The 16,959-nt window shown below is 43.8% G+C and overlaps 1 protein-coding gene across 1 annotated transcript in view; it reads right to left on the bottom strand.

Moving 5' to 3' along the window:
* CTDP1 (CTD phosphatase subunit 1) overlaps positions 1-16,959 on the bottom strand; it is a 57,475-nt gene that overhangs the window by 7,677 nt on the left and 32,839 nt on the right. Inside the window, exon 12 of the mRNA XM_081014535.1 lies at positions 7,103-7,275. Within this exon, the coding sequence (XP_080870661.1) occupies positions 7,103-7,275 (173 nt within the window). The remainder of the gene's footprint in view (positions 1-7,102; positions 7,276-16,959) is intronic.

The following is a 16,959-nucleotide window of genomic DNA, read 5'->3' as shown; positions in this document are numbered from 1 at the left end:
CTTTCTGTTTCAAAGGCTTTATGATACTCAATTACCTGTTAGGACTACAATGTGAATGAAAGACACTGGGTAGTATAAAAGTATCCAGTTATCTTAACTGGTTTTTCTACATGATGAAAGAACTTTTTTTAAAAAAAGAGGTCTGTGAAAACATCCAGATTTTGGAAATAGAAAATTAACCTGAAATATGGTAATCATGTTACCTTCATGTAAAGTACCTGACATTTTGTTGTCAATGCTACAAACAAATAATACTTCAAACAAAAGTCACAGCCAAACAGCTTGTTGTTACGTCTTGGGATAATTCTAGCAATTTTAAATTCAATGTTCAGATGGGAATCTGTGTATGAGAGATTGACAAGCCATCTCAGTCCTACTCAGCGTTCAAGTAGCAGGAATAATTTTATCTAATTTAGTCTACAGAATGGGGAAAGCGGCAATTCTATTGTAAGTTAGCATTTCGGTTGCCTGTTCCTCCTACAATTCCTGCTCAAGTCCCTGATTGCATACGACTTTGATGGGACTCCTAAAATGTATTGTGGAATTTTAAAGAGAAATACATTGCTGCTTCCATAACCAAGAAAACTATCCTGAGGAACCAGCATAGGCAGCATCAATATTAATCAATAAGGCCACCTTTCACTAAAAAAGTGTCAAAGATCCATTGAATGAACAAACCTAACACTGTTAGGATATGGTCCAACTACACTAGCTGTCTTTATGGGTATTATAAAGGAATCCATACACAGCACGCCATTTTTTTGTTTCTGATCTTAAAAACTTACAAACTCCGCTAACCTGGAAGAGTTACCTTGAGTTGAGAACTTTGCCCCAGGATGAGAATGGAAATCATGTGCCGGCGGCGCAGCGGCAGCAAGAGGCCCCATTAGCGAAAGCAAGCCTCTAGTTAAGAACAGTTTCAGGTTAAGAACGGACCTCGGAACGAATTAAGTTTGTAACTAGAGGTACCACTGTACTTCTAAGCCACTACTGCTTACTTTCAACCTCAGAAGAAAACAATGGCTACATTCACAGGGGTTAAACAGGGGAAGCCTCCTGCAGTTTGGTCAAACTCATGTTGGTAGCTTCGAGAACACTGTCCAACCATTTCATCCTCTGTCGTCCCCTTCTCCTTGTGCCCTCCATCTTTCCCAACATCAGGGTCTTTTCCAGGGAGTCTTCTCTTCTCATGAGGTGGCCAAAGTATTGGAGCCTCAGCTTCAGGATCTGTCCTTCCAGTGAGCACTCAGGGCTGATTTCCTTAAGAATAGAGAGGTTTGATCTTCTTGCAGTCCATGGGACTCTCAAGAGTCTCCTCCAGCACCATAATTCAAAAGCATCAATTCTTCGGCGATCAGCCTTCCTTATGGTCCAGCTCTCACTTCCATAGTCAGTAGATCAGTAGAAATTCCCAAGAATGACTAGGAAAAATGTTCCTACTGTGATTATCACTCCCCCCTCTCCATCATTCTTTTTGCTGGCATTGCCTTTTTCTGTGAAGAAATCACTGTTTGGAGTTTTATTTGGCATTTTTTTGCCACGTCTGACCTTCACACATGCCACGACTATTGTCTCAAAGCCAAGTCGTACTGAGGCTAACAACATTCAAGATCAAGCTATGATAAAAGGGTCTTTTAAAGTTCTCTTTAAACCCATGAGAGCTTTCCTTACATAACTGAAACAACTTTGACAGCACTTGAGTCTCAGGACATTAAGAAGATAAGACATATTTACGCAGTATTAAAATAAAAAGAGAGAAAATATTTTTGAAGCAACATAGCCCTTAAAGTTCAAGTCATATTAACTGTACTTTTTATTCAAAGCAGGAAGTAAACTCACTATTTAGCATTGATGTAGTGCTAAGATGATAGGAATTGTAGAGAAGTAATAATTCCTGCCCTGAGGTCTAATAATATTCATGAGACAGAAAGTGGCAAAAAAAGGGGATACTTTGCCATAGATTTATAATTAGAAGTAGAGACAGGATTGGGAAGAGTGACATGGGAGTGGAGGAGGTAAAATAAATAAAGGACACTTCAGAAAAGACTATGGAGGAGGAACTTGGATGAAACTACATTCTCCAGAAGTGACAGCAATATTATAAGCTTAAATTTCATTGCTCTGTTTCAGACATCAGCAAGACACCTAGGAATGTTATGCTGGGATGACAGTGAGGAGGAGATCAGGGATGGGAGAGGAGACATGACATGACAGAAAACTAGACATCAGCAAGTAGCAGCAAAACACATGAGAGTGAATCAACAATTTTGAGAGCCATGACAGATGAATGAAGGGGGTAAGGACTGTGGCACATATGAGAATAAGGAAAGATGATATGGGGGATCAACTGAAGCGTAGAATAATAATAAAAATCAGCTTGTATTAGGTATAAAAATCTGCCTGAAAAATATCACATATGCCAAAAACGTTGTAGTTTTTAGTGCATTTCCAGAATGGCTGCACTATTTATATTAGGCCAAGAGTTTGAAATCAGGGGTGGGGAGTTCTAATCCTCTTTTTGTCGTCGAGTAGGAACTACTGAATATCTGAACTGGCCCTAGTAGTTTATCACTTTAAAGAATTAAGAATTTGGAACTCATGGGCAAAGCCCTACTAAGTATAAAAAACAGTTTTGCACCTGTATTTTTTGTTCAACAACAAAAAAGAAAAATGCTGAAGAAAGATGAAAGAATATTTTAAATCTATCACTGGCACACCATGCATACTTTAAATCGTGCCATCCTCTGTCAAGTGATATCAATGCAGTAAAGAACTTAGTAGAATTCAAAGGTTAGATACTTTGTACAGATAATGAAATTCTCTAAGGATAAATCAAAGGGGTTATAAATCATCATGCTCACATTCATGACCTAGAAAGAAAAACTAGGTATGCTTTTCTTAACTATCCTACTGCAACTAGAGTGGTTTGGGAAGAGTAACATCTGGGTATCTAACTACGTTTTGGCTTTTGTCTCTGAAAATCTTCCAGCTAAAAAATGTGTTTATACAGGAAATAACATTATTTTGACACAGATATATTTTATCTGCGTTAAGTTCCAGGAAAGAATTTGACCTCCTTTCTCATTGTAAAAGCACAAAAGAAATATTGATTAACAGACATTTCCAGAGTTCTGTTGCATATATGCACTTTTAGAATCTATTCATCACCCATTCATTACTACAATATGAAAAATGACCCAGACAATTATTTTTCAAATTTATAATATGGGTGCATTTTTCCTGTAAAAGAATAGTTCCCCGCTTATGAATTCATGAATCATGGCTTGTGCCCTATACACCACCCTATGGTTTTTCCTGCAGCCAAGATCTATTAAATTACTTGAAAGGAAAAGGAACGGCTTGCTATTATTGGGGTTGGTAGTATATATGCCATTGTTTTATGAAGCTCTTAAATCCCGACATCTCTTCCTGTGATCTTTACTTGTCCAGCTCTACCACTTTCAGCTGTCCCTCAAAAACTCTTGCTCGAATACTATGACCTTTCTTCCTCCTTCCCCTTCCCCCTGGAACTGCTTTTAAAGAAAACTTTCTTTACCTGCTTACTCTCCTTTCTCTGTTGCCTCCCTTGGAAGTAAGCTCCTATGAGTAAGGACCAACTGAGCAATCCATGGTGTTACATGCCTAGTTTGATCCTATATGACATCACGGGGAGGGTGGGGAGAAGCTGTGCAGGGGGAATCAGGAGGAAAGGTGGGATTAAAAAACTAATAAATTTTAAAAAGTGCCCAGCCTAAATAGCTTCCTGTTCATATTCCTGGGTGAAAAGCTGCCTACAACTTACAGAATTAGCCTTCAATATCAATAGTTCATTCCTGCAATCTCTTTGGATAACTTGGCCAAGTTATAAATGGCAAGAAATGACACTATTTAAAAATCCTATTAAACATCTTGAGAAACAAAACATCAAACCAATGTAGTCTTGACTGGATTGTATAACTGCAAAATTGGGAGTCTGCTGCAGTGTAGTATGTAGGACAATGACCTAAGAGTGTTTTTCTTATTGAAGAGGATGCTATGAAACGTTTTGTCCAAAACGAGGTTTTGCAGCCCGTTGTAAATCATAACAGTATTATTCATGAGCTTGCATTCCATCAAGTTGTAGATCTATGGAAACTGTCAAGCGATAGAAGAAAGAAAAATGTATAGACAACAAACGGTGAAGTTAATAAATTGTTCTGGTGGAATACATTTGTCTTCCTTAGAAACAGCCTTTAGAGGCTATATATGGGTAACTTTTTGGTATAAGGACACTGGCCGAGAAAAGTGCAAGAGAATCTCATCCGTCTTCTCTTTTTCAGCAATTTCTTTGAAGTTTTTGACAACAGGTGAGTCTTTTTTAAAAAATATGGTACTTATGACTCTTGCTGCTATTTATTTGACCACTGTTGAAACTGCAAGCACTCATAACATTGTGTGTGGAGGAGAATCCACGTGTAATTCTCATGAGATAAACATCTGTTCCATCCGATGGTGCACTCTAATTCTGCAGAGAAATTATGGAAACGTCTCAACTAAAGAGGAATGGGGAGGAACTACCCACACGGAGAAGCATCGTAGATATTTTCCATTCCCAAGCTCTTTGAGAAACTCCCAAGAGCTCATGGGGAATGTGCATGTTCCAACATATCTTGCAAGATCCATAATGAATTCCCTGTTTTTTGTTTTCAAAAAACTAGTGCTTAATGAACTCTGACCTGGTTCAGATTAATAAATAATTAGAATATAAGAAAGTAATAATAAGTTCTATTATTGAGCAAATGCAGCTAAATGTAATAAATAAATGTTGTATCTCATTATGGAGAAGACTGGCGTGTTTCCAACTTTGTATACTCCACAGGTGGTGAAAAGGAAAACAGTCAGGAGTTATAGTCAAAAAGCACATGCATTTCATGTGCATGAACAATGAAGTACTATGTTCTAAGAAATGTTGAAGTACAAAGGGTGAATTCATTATTCTGAGAAATGAGAGACTAGAGCAGTAATCCTATGGCAGGATCTGCTGGGCTGAGCAGCTTAATATGCAACAGATCTTTGGCCCAGCTGGCTGATTCCCAGGTTGGCTAGTGTTAAGTCTGGCTCAGCAGAAGATATACTGGCATAATGTGCTCATTCCAGCCTCAGTTGACTGCACCAAAGCTGGTGTAAGTACCTAAAAAGTGGTGTTCTGCAGATGGAACCAGAGGGGGAGGGGAACCTAGGCTGGATCCTAGGCCCATTCAGTTCCATCATGTGACCTGGCAAGCTGGCACCGAACACTATTTTAAAGGCTTGTTTTCCCTCTGCTAGACTTGAGCAGCTGCTGCTGCCTTGCTACTGAACCAGGTTTGGATCTGGTGTAACTTTATGCCAGCTGAACTTACCCTGGCGTGCTTTACATCAGCTCTGTGTGCAAAGGATTACTCACTATGCAAATAGCTGTAACTTTTCACAGAGGTTTGCCAAATCTCTTAAGATATGCAGAATTGGTTTTAGATGGAACAGCTAGCAAAGACTACCCTTAAAAAAATGTAAAGGATCCTACTTGTGAATTATGATTTTAAACTCCCCAGATGTTTTAGAAGCTGCATCTGTCACCTTCACTTGTGGGTTTTTTAGATTTCTGTAGGTAAAAAAGCATAAGGGAGGCTCTGAAGGTCTGTGCACAGAGCTGTTAATAAGAGTGCATGCTTTACAGTGCATGATAATTGGTAGTTTGGGGTCAAGCTAGCAGTCATGAGAGAATTGTTGCCACTGTTAAGGGTACACATCTTATTTCAAAATAGGTTTGAGTAATTTTATGTATTTATTATAGAAGCTGTATTGTGTGCCATATTATTGCCCTGACAGGCAGTACTATAATTTAGAGACCTGAAAAAGCACAGCATTTGCATATCATATGACCAAGCAAGCATTCATTTCTACAACAGATGTTAATAATATTTAACATGGTAGGAAACCTGGATAATATTCAACAAAACCTGGATAATATTCAACGATGTAGCTTTGTTTCATGTTCTGAATTTTTAAACTACAATGTCTTCTAAAATTTAAAAAGCAAACCTATGCTCAGTGTTGTAGGGAACTCCTGCAGACTTCAGCCAAAAAGCAAAATGGATAAGGCTTCAATCTTATCCATAAGATAGTCATACCTTGGTTCTCGAACAGAATCCGTTCCGGAAGTCCATTCGACTTCCGAAAACATTCGAGCTTCCTGCACTCAATCAGAAGCCACGTCGGACGTTCGGGTTCCAAGGAACCTTCACAAACCGGAACACTCACTTCCAGGTTTGCGGCGTTCGGGAGCCAAAACATTCGAGTCACAAGGCATTCACAAACCAAGGTACAACTGTATATGCATAGAATTAAGCCCCACAAAACAAACTGGGACTTGACTCTGAGGAATCATAAACCAAGACTGCACTGTTTTGAGTGTGAAATTTCCTAGTCCAAACTTCACCTCGGTCATAACTTATACAGTGGCCATAGGTAAGGCACCATTTTCTCAGCCTCGGCTGTAACCACTGCAATACAGGGATAATACTGCCCTAACCTTACAGGGTTGCTATAAGGATTACTGAGACAGTGACTTCATTCAGATGCAACAGTAAACTATGATTTAGCATTATATGAACGAGCCTCAGGGTCATGCGTTTCTCCTTTTCCCTGCTGCTGCCACAAGATTGCAGGCATTGCCTTCAGCATTAAAGCGTTCTCAGTTTATCAACAGGCAATTTTGAACGTTATCATAAACTATGGTTTACTGTGACAGTAATAAGCAGCTGCAAGCCTTGGGTTCATGCACTTTCTTTCTTTCTCTTCTAGCATAGCTGTAATAAGAGATCAGAGGCTTTTGCATCTGTTTTTATATGTACAGAAACTGCACTTTAACATTTCATCTACACCCAAGGAACTATAGTTAATGTAAGCCATGGTTATTTCATCCAAGTTCCAGGATTTTCAGACTTTCTTATGCATACTGGCAGAAAAGCTTTGGAAGTCTGTTACATAATTTTTATATGCACTTTAAAGAAGTAGTAGGTGAAAGGAATATAATGCAGAGAACACCAACACTATTCATTTTAATAAGGTAAAGAGCACATACCTGGGTACACTGCCTGTCAAGCTTCTTTCACTTGAAGATGTCGAAGCAGGTCTCTCTTCTATTTTTACATTTACAGTTTCTTTTGCTTTACTCTGTGGTGCTGCCTTTCCATCTCCTGTCTTCTTTTTTTCACTGTCGCTGTCGTCACTGCCTTCTCCCAATATGTCATCAACCTGCCAAATGATCAAGCATTAATAATGACACAACAGTTTAGCAGAACAATTGCACAATGACTGCCTATCCGTATCAATGACTTTCTGATGCATCTTTTAAAATTCCAAGCTTCTCAGGGCAGCATAAGGCAATACATAAATTAATGCAACAGTCAAATGAGAATAGAATACTGAGCAATTACATCTGTGAGAAAAGAGTACTTGCATTTTAATTTAATGTTTTAAATTGGATAAAACTGAATTAAATTAAATCACAACTTTGCCCCAATACTGCGTATGGAAAGCTACAGAAGTTTCAATACGCACATGTTCTTGTTGATGTGTGGGGCATCAATAAATAATGACTGACTACTTCCAAATCATAGTTGTTTAATATTAATAGAAAACTCGTGAAAAAGGAAGAGTACGGTATATGACGGGATAGAGCGAGAATTCTACCCCCTATATAGAGAGAGACCTATATATATAAAGAGAGAGAGAACCAGAAAATATATGTAGTGAGAGATGAATCTGAAAAAGCTCTTTAAAAGTTTTATCCACAACTTCTAAAGCATCCTTTTCTTTCAGGTTGTAGGAATGCTTGAATCAAAGACAGAAAAACTTCAAAGCACCATATTTTTTGGATTGACAGAGCAAACTAGCACAGCAAGTAGGAGGTATTTGTCTAAACTGGTATCCCATTGATGCTGCAATCATAATTATACGTACTATGAAGTTACCTCCTCTGACTTCAATAAAATTTCAGAATAAATGTGCTTAGGATTGGACTACTGAGACAAAAAAGCCTGTGTCCACATTCTAGAGCTTGATATGACTGATACTCTATATGGATTAACATCTAACACATATTTTCTAATGTAAGTAATAAAAGTATCCAAAGCTGAAAGAACAGGGATATAATAATATATGTTTGGAGAGAAATGTTTACAATAACTTGTAATTCCATGTTGTACGTTTAGGCAATGGCGAAAAACATTATTTGCTGCTATGATTAAATACAACTGGAGGTCATACTGAGGAAAAGAAAAGTGTGGAATTGTGTAATGAGATCTAAGAAATTTTCCATTAACCCTAAATGAAAAGCAGCTACTATGATTCTTAACAAAAAAAATGTTTTATTAGAGCACAACATACAACATTGTACACACATAAAATACAATAGATCCAAAGTAATGTCCCCAAAACCAATTAAGTAGTTATCTCACACAACCATTTGTGTAGACAAGAATGTAGTTTACGTTAACCAAAAAGTATTATATGTTTCATTTTAGTCAGGTAGATAAAAAAGCTGTACTGATCAATTCTAAAAGAGTCTTTATCCTTTAAACCTAGTGCCAATTTTATTTTGTTAGACAAGTGCTATTTAATAATAATAATAATTTATTATTTATACTCCGCCCATCTGGCTGAGTTTCCCCAGCCACTCTTTCCCCAGACAAACTTTATTACTATTTATTAAATTTGTGTATCGCAAAGCATTCTCCAAAATTTTTGCTGCATCTTGTTATTACAAACCTTATTAAAGCTTTAAACCAGGCATAGGCAAACTCCAGCCCTCCAGATGTTTGGGACTACAATTCCCATCATCCCTAGCTAAGAGGACCAGTGGTCAGGGATGATGGGAATTATAGTCCCAAACATCTGGAGGGCCGGAGTTTGCCTATGCCTGCTTTAAACTGTAAGTACCTCCCATGAAAAGATTGAGCAGTGCCAGCTGTGGACATTCAAAGGCATTTTGTTTGGTAATTGCTTCTATTTCAATAAATATTTGCTACCAGAACTGAGGTCCATGCCCACCATGTATGTTGATTAGAGCATAGCAATACACTGTCGATAGAGAAGGTGTGGTGGAAGATAATTCATGTTGCTTGAAACTGCACAGTTCTGTATTTTCTGCCTTTCCCTGAATAAATGCTCCTGCAGAAGTGTTTAATGTTAATGTCTGCATACCCGAGGATGGAAACCAGTTACAAGACATGCTGGCGCCCAATGTATTCCTCCAGCACTTGAAATGCAAGTACAGAAATAACTAACATCCTTGAAGTGAACTTATGTATAAATAAAAAATAATAGTGTCTTCTTGGTTGTGCTAAATTGCACCTTACTCTTTAACATGCATTCAACCATTCTGCCATTTTAACGAGAGGGTGGTTTCACTAAATGTGATCTGTTTTCCACATGCAGTTTAAGAACTGAGGTCCCTCCAGCATTCATGAGAACATTCCAAAGCTTACTTCAGCTACACAGGCATCTAACATACAGACTTAAGAAGTATAGCATCCTCTCAGTCAAACGCTTTATAATAATAGAATCTGAACTAATTCCTAGTCTTTTTTTCCTTGTATTGCCTCTATCTCCAGAGCTCTCAGGCTGGCTTTTTATATTATACCAGTAACTTTAACATAGCAGTCTCTCCACCACTACAAGGAAGACACAAAGGGGGAAAAGGCAACAAAACATCCTCTTCTCCCAAACAAAACATTGGGAGCAGATAGTCATGTCACTCAACACCTAGTGCCAAGCAGATTTTTTGAAATATATTAGGGAGATTGGGGGGGGGGCAGGGCATTTCCATCAACACACTTAAACAACCCCCCTCACTTTTGTTATTCAAAGGCAAAAATTAAGCAGGTGCCTACAAATGATTTTTATTTTTGAGATTTTCACTCACACTCCAAGAGCCATAACTGTCCCTGCACCACTCAATATTATAGGAAAAGGAATTGCAGCCATCCCAAAACCTGATCCCTCTAGAGTCCACATGGTACACTACTGATGTCATTGAAAGCCACCTTCCATCATTTCTGGTTACAGTGGTACCTCGGTGTCAGGGAACTGCCATCGGAAGGAAGGGAAGTGAAAGGGCTCACACAGGTTGGGAGAGACTCAGCAGCTGAAGAGGGAACCAGTAGGGGGAGAGGAGCTGAGCTGAGGGAAAGGGAGCTGGAGGGATGGCTCAGAGACACTTCCAGCGAAAACAGTGGGGAGGTTTCAGGACCTCCTGTAGGGACACCCACTCCTCGCCGGAAACTGTCACGCAGAGAGTCCAGAAGACGTGTTTCCGTTAAGGAGCTTTTATGTTGGAAGCGATTCCGAAAGCAACCACTGTCGGAATCTGCCAGCGACTGACGGAGCCATGTTTAAGGGGCTCCGTTACAGACAGAGGTTTGCAAACTTGACCAAACTCTGAGGGACTAGGATTTTACACACAAGCAGCTCATCGTCCCATCACAGCATTCCGACAGTCTTCGTGAGCAGCTTGTGCAGGAGAAGGCATCATGAGCAACCCAGCCGGAACCGGAGAAGCAGGAGCTGGAGCGGGTCCAAGCCTGGAAGAAAGGTACCGGGTGTTGGAGGTCCAGCTAGCGCTGCAGACGGCGAGGCTTGAGGAGAGGAGGGCTCAGGATGCAGACAAAAAGGGGAAAGACACCCAGCTCGTCAGAAAGGTACCAGGATTGGTGCAGAAGTTTGGGGGGGAGCCCAAAGACTATCATGGCTTTCGGACAGAGATGCAATATGCCCTCAATCTGCAGTTTGATGAATTCCCTGACGAGGAATCACGAGTGGCTTTCGGGATTGGGCATCTTGAAAAGGGGGCGAGAGACTGGGTTAGACCCCTGATGGCAGCGAATAGTGACGTCCTAAAGGACACGATGAAGTTCTTTCGCGCCATGGATCTGATGTTTTCCAGCGATATTGAACAGGGAGTGGTCCGCAGACAGTTAATGGCTTGCAAACAGGGGAGCCGATCTGTCCGTGAGTACTGGACTGAGTTCACCATGTTGATCCATAAATTGGGGTGGGATCTATCGGCGGAACCCATTCAAATGCTCTTTGAAGAAGGGCTTTCTTCGGCTGTGAAAGACGAACTTTCCCGGGCGCCCAGGGCGGAGTCTATGGACCAGCTGACCAAATCAGCGCTGACCATAGGAGCGCGCCAGGAGGCGAGAGCATTGGAGAGGCGGGAAGGGAAGGGGGAACGTTGGAAGGAGTTCCGCATTCCAGACATTCCAGAGCCAACTTTCCCGCCGGCAGAGCCAATGGAAATCGGAACAGCGCGCGCGCGCGCAGTTTCAAAGCCCAGTGAGGGGGGAAAGAAGGAGGGAAAAGGCGCCCGGAAATGCTATCTCTGCCAACAGCCAGGTCACTTTGCCAGAGTCTGCCCCCAGAGGAAGGAATGGCAAGGGATGGTAGGAGCTGTGGAGGGAAGAGAGGAAGAAATACCGAAGCAAGTAAAAGCCAACGCCTGGCTGCCACCGTCGGGGCACAGCAGCCAGGCCAAAGAGCAGTGAAAGTGCCCACGCCAGAACCTCCTAAACCCGCCCTAGTGATAGAAGTGGCGCTAGAGCTGCCAAACGGACACCCTCTAAAGATAAAGGCGCTGTTGGACTCAGGCAGCTCCTGCAATTTCATGAGCAAAGAGTTTGCAGCTGAACACCAGATACAGACGATCCCTTTAAGCAACCCCCTGCAGGTGACCACGATCGATGGCAGGGAGCTGTTGGGAGGAGAAGTCAGCTTGCAGACCGTCCCAATGATAATGAAGGTGGCAAGGCACACCGAACTGATAGCGTTTAATGTGGCCACCTTGGGAGGAGCTCCCATTATATTGGGGATGAGCTGGCTAGCGTTACATGATCCGCTGGTGGGCTGGCATCAGAGAGTGGTTTCTTTTGGTTCAGCACATTGCTTAGAACACTGCAAAGAGGGAAAGGGTTTGGCAGGGGCCCAAGCCACCCTAGCAGGGACTGAAGTAACGGAGAACGTGAAGGTACCACGACAATACGCAGATCTCCGCGACGTCTTCAGCGAAAGGGAAGCTGACCAACTACCCCCGCATAGACCCTTTGACTGTCAAATCAATTTACTCCCTGGGGCACAGCTCCCTGTAGGCAAGCTGTACGCCATGTCAGACAGAGAGATGCAGGAGCTAAGAGAGTTCATTGACAAGAACCTGAAGAGAGGGTTCATCAGAGAGTCCAGGGCGGTGGGGGGCAGCCCAGTGTTTTTTGTGGATAAAAAAAACACGAACAAGCCGAGGCTTGTGTGTGACTTCAGGGCCTTAAATGCAGTGTCAGAACCAGTGGCTTTCCCTATGCCAAGGATTGACGACATTTTGACAAGGGTCAGGAAGGGAAAGATTTTTACTAAACTGGACCTAAGGGGGGCGTACAACCTGATACGAATAAGGAAGGGGGATGAATGGAAAACCACCATGTTCACCCCTTTGGGGGCATTTGAATATTTAGTTATGCCCTTCGGCCTACAAGGAGGCTCCGCGTGCTTTCAATCGTTTATGAACCACGTCCTGGGGCCTTTGCTTTACAAGAATTGTGTGGCCTTCTTAGACGACGTGTTGGTGTATTCTGAGAATGAGGAGCAGCATGTGAGAGACGTCAGAGAAGTGTTGAGCAGGCTGCAAGCCAACCAGCTGTGGGTGAAACTGGAGAAGTGTCAGTTTCATACCAAGGAGGTGGAATTCCTGGGGTATCGCCTGTCAGACAAGGGATTGGCCATGGATCCCGGCAAGGTCCAGGCGGTGCTGGAATGGAAAACACCCAAAACAAGGAAGGATGTGCAGAGGTTCCTAGGATTTGGGAACTTCTATCGTAAGTTCATCCGAAACTTTGCCCACCTGACGGCGCCCATTACGGACTGTCTCAGCAGTAAGAAGAAGTTCGTTTGGACTGAGGAGGCGGAGCGAGCATTTGAGGAACTAAAAAGGGCCTTCGCCTCGGAACAACAACTCCTGCATGTGGATTTACAAAAACCGATGAGAGTGGAAACTGACGCATCAGACAGAGCTATTGGGGCGGTGCTTCTGCAGCCAGGGAAGGAGGAGTCAGAGTGGAGACCGTGTGCCTTTTTTTCGCGAAAGCTGAACAAATCCGAGAGGAACTACACGGTGTATGACCGAGAACTACTAGCCATTCATGAGGCGTTCCGGAGATGGAGGCACCTGCTAATTGGCGCACAACATAAGGTGCAAGTGTGCACTGACCACAAGAACCTAGAGTATTGGAGGACGGCACGAGTGCTCAACCAACGGCAAGTGAGATGGGCCCAGGAGTTCTCCAAATTTAACTTTGAGATTTGTTACGTGCCAGGCCCAGAGAACATTAGGGCGGACGCTCTCTCACGCAAACCTGAATATTTGGAGGGGGAGGGAGCACCCGAAGAGAGACATGTCATTCCAGAGGACCGCTGGGTGTGTGGGGCGGCATTGGTGGGACAAAGAGAACTGGTAGAGGAAACAGAGAATGATGAATACGCCCAGAATAAGCTCAGAGGTCTTAGGGGTGAGGGAGAGGAACCAGGGGGTTTCGAGGAAAGAAATGGAGCTTTGTATTACAAAGGGGCACTGTATATCCCTGAAGGAGACTTAAGGGGGAGGGTACTCAAGCAGTTGCACGACAGCCCCACGGCGGGGCATTTTGGACAACACAAAACCATGTGGTTGGTCACCAGGGAATTTTGGTGGCCTAAGGTGAGGGAAGATGTACGGGAGTATGTAAGAGGGTGTGAGCAATGCCAGCGAGCCAAAGGGGAGAGGCGGGCACCGGCGGGGCTATTAGAACCCTTACCAACCCCAGAACGACCTTGGGAGGCAGTGTCGATAGATTTTATGACTGATCTGCCGAAGTCCAAGGGGAAAACAGCCATCATGGTGGTGGTAGACCTACTAACAAAGATGTGCCACTTTGTAGCCTGCTCGCATGCAGTCACGGCGGAAGAGACAGCGAAGTTATTTGTAGAACACATTTTTAGGTTGCACGGGGTGCCATTGAGGGTGGTCTCAGACCGAGGAAAACAATTTACTTCCAGGTTCTGGAGGAAGCTCATGAGCTTACTGCAGGTGGAGGTCAACTTTTCGACTGCCCGGCACCCTGAAACCAACGGGCAGGCGGAAAGAGCAAACGGGGTCCTCCAGCAATACCTGAGGTGTTATGTCAATGACAGAGAGAATGACTGGGTAGAAAAGTTGGCGCTGGCGGAATTTGCCTACAACAATGCCGAGAATGTGTCCACAGGGATGAGCCCCTTCTTGGCTAATTATGGGTGTCATCCCAGGGCTTTCCCAGGGGGAGAAGGGGAGAGATGGGGTGTCCCGGCAGCCGAGCATTTTGTAGAAGAAATGGAAGCAATCCATCGTCAGCTCCAACTCAACTTAGAAAGGGCGAAGGAAGAATACAAGAGGCAGGCAGACAAGAACCGAAGGGAAGGTGAAACCATAAGGGTGGGAGATAGGGTGTGGCTGTCAACCCAAGGGTTGCCGTTCAAAGGAGGTTGTAAGAAATTAAGACCCAGGAGATTGGGTCCCTTTGAGGTCATTCAACAGGTCAACCCAGTGGCTTTCAGGCTCCGGTTACCCAACCACATGAAACTGCACCCAGTATTTCACAGGTCGTTACTGTCACCGTATGAGGGGGGACGAGAAGGGATGGCCACTCGGGGACCGGTCATAGAAGAAAGGGAATGCAGCAGCCATGTGGCAGAAATCCTCGACGCCAGATGGAAGGGGGATCAGGTGGAGTATTTGGTAGCGTGGGAAGGAGAACCGGAGTCAGAAAACACTTGGGTAATGGCAGAAGATATCAATGACGAGGTATTGATAGAAACGTTCCATCAAAGGTTCCCAAGGAAACCTCAGCCTGTGGAGAGGTTCCGGAGGGAATACTTTGGGACCACCGATGAGGAGGAGGAGTTGGAAGGATTCTCGGAATCGGAAGGGGAAGGGGAGATGGACTCTGAGGAGGAGGAGTACTTCGAGACCAGGAACCGCAACAGGTGGAGAGAAGTGTTCGGGACATCGGAAGATGAAGGAAGTTCATTCCGGGGTTTTGCCTCCTCACCGCCCGTAGAGGAGGGGGCGAGAGGGGATGAAGGGGGCCCTGGAGGGGAGGTGGATGTCAGGGAACTGCCATCGGAAGGAAGGGAAGTGAAAGGGCTCACACAGGTTGGGAGAGACTCAGCAGCTGAAGAGGGAACCAGTAGGGGGAGAGGAGCTGAGCTGAGGGAAAGGGAGCTGGAGGGATGGCTCAGAGACACTTCCAGCGAAAACAGTGGGGAGGTTTCAGGACCTCCTGTAGGGACACCCACTCCTCGCCGGAAACTGTCACGCAGAGAGTCCAGAAGACGTGTTTCCGTTAAGGAGCTTTTATGTTGGAAGCGATTCCGAAAGCAACCACTGTCGGAATCTGCCAGCGACTGACGGAGCCATGTTTAAGGGGCTCCGTTACAGACAGAGGTTTGCAAACTTGACCAAACTCTGAGGGACTAGGATTTTACACACAAGCAGCTCATCGTCCCATCACACTCGGGTTAAGAACTTAATTCATTCTGGAGGTCTGTTCTTAACCCGAAACTGTTCTTAACCTGAAGCACCACTTTAGCTAATGGGGCCTCCTGCTGCCGCCGCGCCGCCGGAACACAATTTCTGTTCTCATCCTGAAGCAAAGTTCTTAACCCGAGGTAATATTTCTGGTTTAGCGGAGTCTGTAACCTGAAGCGTATGTAACCTGAAGTGTATGTAACCCGAGGTACCACTGTATTGGTTATACTGGCTGATAGGAGTTAGAGTCTAACAATCTATGAAGGGAACCAGGTTGGTTACCCCATAGGCTCATAGGATGTGTTGGTGGATTAGAGAATGAAAGGTTTCAGGTGGTAACTTGACTGCTCAAAGTTATTGCCAGCTGATACTGCTCTTGGCCTCTGAGGGAGACTAAGTTCCTTTGAGACATAGGGTTCTGGTAATGAGCTCCGCAGCCCTCAAGGCTGGCACCCATGAGGATGACCAAGGGAGGCTACTGCAAGCGGGTGCTTGTGGTTAGGTTGGCGGGGTTCAGCTGCCACTGGAGAACAGAGTGGAGTTGGCATGGCAGGACACTGGAAAGTGACTGTTCTGTGCTATGGTCTTCTGGTGGTGGTGGTGGAGCCATTGGAGTAACTGTAAACCAAAGGCAGGATGGCTAGACAAGAAGCCATGTAACAAGGATATTAGGTCTGCTGATATTCTGGCAGTCTGAGAAGAAATGCCTGGACACAGGTTCATTAACCTTTTTGGAGACAGGACTACCTGGGCTTAGGCTGTGTCCATTACGGCCCTAAGGTATTGAATGTTCTGAGAGGGCAGGATATGGCTTTTTATTTCTTAACCAGGAAGCTGTGGAATTCTAGTGTTGAAAGTGTGCTGAATGTCTTGTAGGCTTTCTACCTCGAAGGGAACCTCAGGAAGTGGTAAACTAAAAACACCTTTCTACCTGAGGTGGAATACTTTTGTGAAGACTCTTGGTGCTGACAACAAACACGCAAAACTTGAACTGGTGATGCTACCTTAAACAGGTATGCAAACCTGACAAACTGCTGCCTTGAAGGAGGCAATGGTGCAGCTGCTCCTGGGGAGGAAAACACCAGCCTGGACCCAGAAATTTATTTCAACCACTCAGGTGTCAATACACCTTTTACGGGGATCTGGTGGTAACATGAATTCCTAAGCCTCCTGTAGGTAGACAAAGGAAAGAATCTCAGAACTAGAAACACTCTTATTTTTATATAAGAGAAAGGGATGGGCAGACTAGAGATTGGGTGGAGTTAGGGGCAAAAAGCATGTGCCGCTACATAGCTGCTGTTCCAGAATGACTGGAATCTTGAAGCACTCCTCTTCAGGAGCAGAATGCAAAC

This window comes from Podarcis pityusensis (assembly GCF_964106645.2).
Source record: "Podarcis pityusensis genome assembly, chromosome: 7".
NCBI classification, from domain to species: Eukaryota; Metazoa; Chordata; class Lepidosauria; order Squamata; family Lacertidae; genus Podarcis; species Podarcis pityusensis.
The sequence above is the reverse complement of the archived record's forward strand: the minus strand, read 5'-3'. Positions and strand labels throughout refer to the sequence as shown.